The sequence below is a fragment of the Lontra canadensis genome, unplaced genomic scaffold (genome assembly GCF_010015895.1).
Source record: "Lontra canadensis isolate GAN:19392208 unplaced genomic scaffold, GSC_riverotter_1.0 scaffold101, whole genome shotgun sequence".
Lineage (NCBI taxonomy): Eukaryota > Metazoa > Chordata > Mammalia > Carnivora > Mustelidae > Lontra > Lontra canadensis.
This window is the reverse complement of record NW_022631095.1, coordinates 1,835,487-1,842,918: the sequence shown is the minus strand read 5'-3', so window position 1 is coordinate 1,842,918 and position 7,432 is coordinate 1,835,487. Positions and strand designations below refer to the sequence as shown.

At 46.9% G+C, this 7,432-nt stretch overlaps 1 protein-coding gene across 4 annotated transcripts in view; it reads right to left on the bottom strand.

The window, feature by feature from the left end:
• The window catches only part of TACC1 (transforming acidic coiled-coil containing protein 1), an 84,246-nt gene extending 78,918 nt beyond the window's left edge, over positions 1-5,328 (bottom strand). For 2 of the 4 annotated variants that reach the window (XM_032837932.1, XM_032837934.1), the window contains exon 1: positions 5,204-5,327. In XM_032837932.1, coding sequence (XP_032693823.1) covers positions 5,204-5,280 — 77 coding nt within the window. In that variant the 5' untranslated portion in view covers positions 5,281-5,327. Of the gene's footprint in view, positions 1-5,203 lie in introns of all 4 variants that reach the window. The other 2 variants (XM_032837930.1, XM_032837939.1) reach the window with 2 other exon arrangements.
• Between the last annotated feature and the right edge of the window lie 2,104 nt (positions 5,329-7,432).

Genomic DNA, 7,432 nt, shown 5'->3' with positions numbered 1-7,432 from the left:
GGACCCAGAATAGGCAATAGAGACAGAAAGCAGAATAAAGGTTACCAATGGCTAGGAGAGGGGAGGATGAGGAGTTATTGCTTAATGGGTGCAGAGTTTCTGTTTGGGATGCCAAGAAAGGCCTGGAAATGGGTATTTGTGATGGTCACACAACACTGTGAACATACTTAATGCCACTTCATTTTTTTTTTTTTTTAAGATTTTATTTATTTACTTGACAGGGAGAGATCACAAGTAGACAGAGAGGCAGGCAGAGAGAGAGAGAGAGAGGGAAGCAGGCTCCCTGCTGAGCAGAGAGCCCGATGCGGGACTCGATCCCAGGACCCTGAGATCATGACCTGAGCCGAAGGCAGCGGCTTAACCCACTGAGCCACCCAGGCGCCCAATGCCACTTCATTTTAAGTGAACACTTAAAAATGATTTAAATGGTCAATTTTATGTTATGTGTATTTCACCACAAGAAAAAAAAACGCCCCGCGAGCCTGAGTGAGCTTCCTCAGAAGATGGGCCTCCACGTCCTGTGGCCATTTGGATGCGGCCAGTTCATCTCCTGACCTTGGGTTAACAAATTCTTGCACCCTGCAGCCCACTGTCTACAAACCAACTCAGACATTACACCTCCTGGCTGGGCTCAGAGCTCAACTCGGGGCTGGATCCCCAAGATCACAAGCTGAGCCGAACTCAAGAGTTGGATGCTTAACCAAATGAGCCACCCAGGTGCCCCTTCTCTTCTTGATTTTTAGTACAAACAGGTACCAGCTGGGAGAAGCTGTGGGTGGAAGTGGAGGTGGGGCACAGTATTGAAAAGAGGGAAGAAATTGTGGAACAAAATTATACCTGAACCTCCTTAGAGTTTCAATCCTTGATAGACCAACTACTTTATCTTTTAATGATTTTTCAGAGAGAGATTTTTCTTCCCTTATTAACCTTGTTACTATCTGAATTACCCTCAGGGTCTAGAAGTTGTGATCACTGAACTCAACATATACACACAAATAATCCCCTTGTCTTTCCAATTCTGACCATTTCCTTTTCTGCTTGCTCCTCACAAGGGATGGAGCCATTTAAACATGGGTATTTTAAAAATATCTATAGCAATTGGGAACTTAAATATATTTTTTAAAGATTTTATTTATTTATTCGACAGAGAAATATCACAAGTAGGCAGAGAGGCAGGCAGAGAGAGAGAGAGGAGGAAGCAGGCTCCCTGCCAAGCAGAGAGCCTGATTCGGGACTTGATCCCAGGACCCTGAGATCATGACCTGAGCCGTAGGCAGAGGCTTAACCCACTGAGCCACCCAGGTGCCCCGGGAACTTAAATATTTTTAATGACAAGAAAAATTGCAATGGTTTTCAGAAATATTATTTCCCAAATTTACTTATTTTGAATCCTGTGTGTCTAAAACCTCAAAGCCAGAGCTTCCTTTTCAGGTCAGGTGACTTGCCCATCAAGAGGCACTTGAGTTTAATTGTTGCTGATTTTGCAATTCACTAGAACCTTGTAGAACCTGTAATTAATTCACGTGATCAGGAAGGCCCATGGCAAAACCACTCCAGACCTTAGAAACTCCTCCTAACAGTGCCACTGTCCTATCCCATGATGATGTTCAAATGCAAACAAAGATTGGTCTAGAAATTTAGTAAGGATTGACAGCAGGTGCATATCTTGCATTCCAGGCAGACAAGTTCAACAAGCTGTAGATGAATTAGTCACACGCTGGATTCCCTAATGAATAACAGGCTCTGTTTATGTCATTCTTCAAATCTCTCCACAAATCTGCCAAAACCAACCACCTAAGGAATCAGAGGTTTCAAACATCTCACCAAACTGCCATATTCCCAAACACACATCCATCCTCTGGATAGTGCTCTTTCTGGAAAATGTAAATTAACTGAGAAAAAAAAATTAACTCAAGAGACTTATGGTCTTGCTTCTTCTCTAAGAGGCCTTGCTGAACTAGGACACACGTCAACCTTCCCTTCAGAAAAGACCCTGCCTTCTTCAAAAATATATATCCCAAAGAGCCCAGCATAGCCTCTGGTTTATAGGTGCATTTACATAGAAACATTGTAATAACTCAGGTAGGGGCTCTTAGCAAGTACTGTGTGCTGCACTGATACATACCACTTCAAAAAGTAGTTAACAGCTACTGTCATTTTACTTATTTACTTATTTATTTTTTAAAGATTTATTGGAGAGCGCATGTGTCCACACAAGTTGCGGGGAGGGTTGTTGCAGAGGGAGAGAATCTCAAGCTGACTCTGGGCTTGACCTCACAACCCTGAGATCACCACCTGAGCCAAAATCAAGAGTGGCTGCTCAACAGACTGAATGACGCAGGTGCCCCACGATTAGTGGCATGTTAAAGATGTAGAAATTCTGCCCCACAGAAGAATTAAGTGATTGTTTTCCAAGGCTTCCCAAGCTAAGCTAGTAGGCAAGCTAGCTGGGATGCCCACCCAGGTCTGCCTCGCTCGATAGGTTCTGTTCCTAATCACCATATCGTGCAGCCTCCCTGAAGAAATGAAGTAAAATCTCCCCTGCTTCTTACCAAAGCCAGCAATTTTGTTTCCTTGGGTTTGGGGAAGGTAGACGGCTAAAATTTTTAATTGTAATGAGCATAATCTTAAAATTGGGCATTTCTTCAGCCAGACTGTGCACAGGAACTCGGGAAAACAAACAAACAAACAAAAGCCAGACATTTCTTTTCATGTACATCCATACTTCTTTATATTTCACGATAGAGTTCTGCTATGAGGGAGTTATCTGGTTAATTTTAATAGTTGATTAAATTATTCTGCAATATTAATGGTGACCATCCTGAAACATAATTTCTCCCTCAAAAGACAAAGGCCCGTAGTAACGCTTTCCTTCTGGGATTTTCATGTATTTATTTATTTTTTTAAGGAACAATAGATTTTGAAAATGCAACTGAAAAGGCTTGAGTAGGAGACTTCCTTGAGGTCAGTGTTATCCACAACAGCCACATGTCCGGCAGGAAATCTGCGGCCGGGTGACATTAACAATGAATCCCCCACTCTCTCAGACCCTGTAGAGACTTGTGGCTTCTACAGCTAAATAAGGCAGGGCTTGGATAAAGGGCATACATTTAGCTTTTCATATTACAGGCATGGAGTCTCATATTTCTAGTCTTTGACCTGGTGCACACCAAGTGGTTTGCAGTGTGGTCTGCACACTCTGGGACCTAATAACGCCTACAGGAGTTTATGTGCTTCTTAATGTATTCAGTTGAGTAGAGAAGGATGTCTCTGGGCTGTATTCCCAGGTGAAGAGCAAAGATGGGTTTTATGTTGATCATATTTAGGCCAGCTTTGCTAAATATCTAAGGTCCACGTAAGAACCTCACTGGAAGAGACCTTTTGTATCTATTGCTAAGCCACTGGCTAATCTAACAATCAAATTCCTCACCCTAGCCACTGAACCTTACAAGGAAAGCACTGAGTTCAACATGCTAGCAGTGAATGATTCCAATTTTTACTTTCAAATTACACAGTTAACATGTCCACAAAGATTAAATTGTCAACTTTTATCCTTGACTAAAACAATACATTGCTTAGAGATAAAACTATAACTTGTCTTTCATATATACCTGATTTTATGTCATCTTCAGAACAGCATGTGAAGTGGACGTTGTTTTCATTCCCATTTTACAAATAAGGAAACAGACACAGAGAGGTTAAGGAACAGATAAAAGATCTCCAGCTATTAAGGAGCAGAGTCTAGAATTAAACCCAGGGCTCTATGCTTCCAGAACTCTTAACTTCATCTCAATGTTACACTGCTGCTTGTGTTTGCTTTTTAAAAGGTTAAATTGACTTTGTCAATTTCCTCTTTGTAGGTACTAAGCATTGCTAATTCAGATTTCTCCCTTATTGAGGAAGAATTAGAGAAAAAAAAGTGAGATGTATTCCGCCAGCTGAGACAAAAGCTGGCTTCCTAAGATAGCCCCAACTCTCCTGTAGAAGGCAGCTGCAAGAGCTCTCGAGTCAGCCAACTGCGTTCAGGTTTCTAGTGACCTTGGACAAGTCACTTAATCTCTCTGCCCTTCAGTTTTCTCATCAGTAAAATGAGGGCAATGAGAGAAACTAACTGGATGTTCTTGGGGATTAAATAACAGAGTAAGTGTTTTGCACATTTTACACGCTGGATAATTCTCAGCTATCTATATGATTAGCTTCCTGAACTAAGTTCGGTGACCATAAACATCAGGAGGCATAACTAACATGTCTATCATGTGGAAATTCAGAAAGCTACTTTGCCTCGGAAAGATCACCAAAAAGATGACCAAAGAATGAGCAAAAAGCCCTCCCAGGGCCCAGGCTACACATGCGAAGCCTAAGTGTATCTTTCTCAAATGAAAAAACTTCATCATTGGGTGAATTAAAATACAGTACGGATTCCTCAACATGACCTCACCTCCAAGATACAGACGCGTTCTAAAATTATTTTAAATTAAAAGCTTAATGATTGTTGGGTTCCCAAGGAGCTCTCAGTGCATCCTCTCTGGCGAGAAGCAGGGCCACCTTTCCAACTGTGCAGCTCACTTGCTCTAAATCACGTTCTCTAAAAATGTTCCTTCGCAGCTTGCATTTCAGTTACTTGGTGTCCCCAATTGTTTTTGTCCCAGAACAAAAGCCTAATTGCTGTTGCTACAATAGAGCCCTTTTTCTGAGATCATCATGAAACCCTCGGAGCGAACAAGAGAGGGAGTTCTTAGGAGCAGCAAGCACTGCATCCAAATTCCTGAACTCCGAAGGCCAGCACTGACTGGCCAGATCACGGGAGCCTCGAGCTCCTTTCTGATTATCTGCACCCCCCCTGCAAATAGCTGTCTCGCGAATACTTCGGAACCCTTTAGGACACGTGTGTTTTCCTGCTTGGACGAGTTCGGGAAAATTCGGGGTCCCCTTCTCCCACCCGCGCAGCGTGAACAGGAGCAGGGCAGAGGCCCCGCCTGGGCGCGACTGTGTCGCGGTGGGGTCGTGGCCGGGCGCCCCGGGACCCCGCAGGGCCAGGCTCCGGGCGGGACGTCCCACCAGGCCCACCCCGGAGCCCCCGGTCCCCGCGGGCGCGGGCGGGAGCCCCAGCTTCCCAACCCCGGAGGGGCAGGCGCCGTGCGCTCGCATCCCGGGCTGGCACGCAAACCCCCAACAGCGACCCCGGGGAGGGCTCGGGACTCACGCGCTCTCTCGGGCTGTCGGGGGCTTGTCCCCGGCCGGCTCGCGGCCCCGCGGGCTCTGAGAGTGCGAGCCTCCCATAGCTCGGAGCTCCGCGCCCTGCCTGCGCCCGCCCGTGCTCCGCGGCGCGTCGGCCCGACCGGACCCTGGGCGGGGAGGAGGGGCAGGGCGGGGGAGGAAGGGTGGGGCGGTGGCGTGGTGGGGCGGGCGGGTGGCGGGGAGCGGGGCCTCAGGGTCCCGGCCGCGGGGAAAGCCGGCTAAAGGGCGTTGCTGGAGGCGCCGCCAACTTCGCCGCCAATTGCAGGGCTCGGCCTGCACGGCGGCCGGGGACTCCCGCCCCGGGAGATGCTGAGCGCCCGGCTCCCGCCGGGGCCCCGCGACGCTTCCGGGGGGGATGCGGGCCCCTCACTCCCAGCAGGGAAGTCCCTTGGCGGCGAACGAAGGCAGGTGGAGGGGGTGGGAGTCCGGGGCGCACCTTGAGGGCCCCGCGGACCGCCAGCCGTCCGCGTCTGCCCGCCCGACCCCGGGGCGGTCGGCGGCGCCGGGGGAGTCCCTGCTCTAGGCGTGGGGGGCGGCTCTGCAGGGAAGCACCGGTAGGGGGCAGGTGTGTGTGTGTGTGTGTGTGTGTGTGTCTGTCTGTCTGTCTGTCTGTCTCGGGATCCCGAGACCGAGACTGCCTTTCCTAGCGGCCTCCGCACCGCAGCTTCTCCGGAGAGCGAGGCCAGGGCAGAGCCGTGGGGAGAGACGGGTTTATCCCGGCTCTGCCCACGACTAGCTGGGTGACTTGGGACAAATTACTTCACCCTCCGCGACTCTTTGTTTTCTTTATCTCTAAAATGAGGGGGTATGTTCATTTTTATCTCTAAGGTCCCTCTGGTTCTGACATTCAGTTTGGAATAACTTCTCTTCCAAACTCTGTCTTAGGGGAAAAAGGCCCCCATCGTCCCGTCGCACCTGTGATCCACCTGATGATATACCTAATAACTCCCTTTGCAGAATATTTCATGCCCTCGCTCACCCACCCCCATCTCCCACATCCCTCCTCTCCAGCCATCTCTCCTCCGTCCCAGTGTTTTGTTTTGCTTGTTTTTCAACAAAGATTGGAATGCCCTTTTCTGCTAACACCTATTTAGCCTTCCAGACCAACTCAGACCTCCATTCTGTAACACTATCCTGCATCCTGATAGTACATCTTTTTTGTTACTGCCTGTTTCTTCCATTAGAATGTAAACTCTGCAAAGACAGGGAATTGTTTTGTTTCCCCTGTTCCCCCAACACTGCCTGGTGCATCACTGACACTAATAATTGTTGATAAATGCACGTTATCGTTTTCCTCCCCCAATGTTCCCACACCATGTGTTAATTGCTCTAACACAGCACTTACCGATCTTATTTTGTAATTATTTCTTTACTTACCTGTCTTTCCACTAGAATATGAGTTCTATAATTCTTGTCATAAGCTCTATGCAAGCTTAGTACCTGGAACAGTGCCTGTATCCTGCCTTATACACTATAAGTGTTCGATGAATGAATGAATGAATGGATGGGACTGTGGCAAAGCACACAGAATGGTGTTCAATATTAACTTTGTTCTTGACTGGAAGCTTTAGGCAATAAAGACGTATGTGCCTACATTTTAATGTTTCCAGAAAGGGTGGGAAAACTCATAAGGGAGACTTCTTTTTACAATGGATCCCTTTTTATGTCGAATTTTGACTTCCTGTTTATACATTATCTTTACTCTAACCTAGCCAGAGGGTTTTGATGCTGCCACATTGCAGGCATATACAGGCAGAGTATTGGGGAATGGGAAAATAAACATTAATTAGTAAAAGTGTAGTGAGACTGGGAATTGAGATCGTGTGGGAAGGATTTCAAATAGCTGAAGCAAAGTTGACTCTTGGCAGATGATTAAAAAAAAGCTTACATTCTCCACATGTTCTGTCTGGAATAGTTTGGCAATGTGATTGAAGTGCCATTGATAATGCAAACATAACCCAGTCAGAGCCATGGTCCCTTTCAGAGGAGCACTCAGCCTCTCCTAGTGAGAAAGGTCTTTATTCCCAGTGGATCCTTCCCAGGGGAAAACAGAAGGGGAAGGGAAGGAAGGGGAAATTTTCTTTCTACTGGACAGATAAGGTGGGCTGTTGGGGGAAGTTTTATTATTATTAGCAGAGAAAGGCACAGGGTAACATTACTAAACATCACTTTTGTTTAAAAGAAAAGGTAAGAG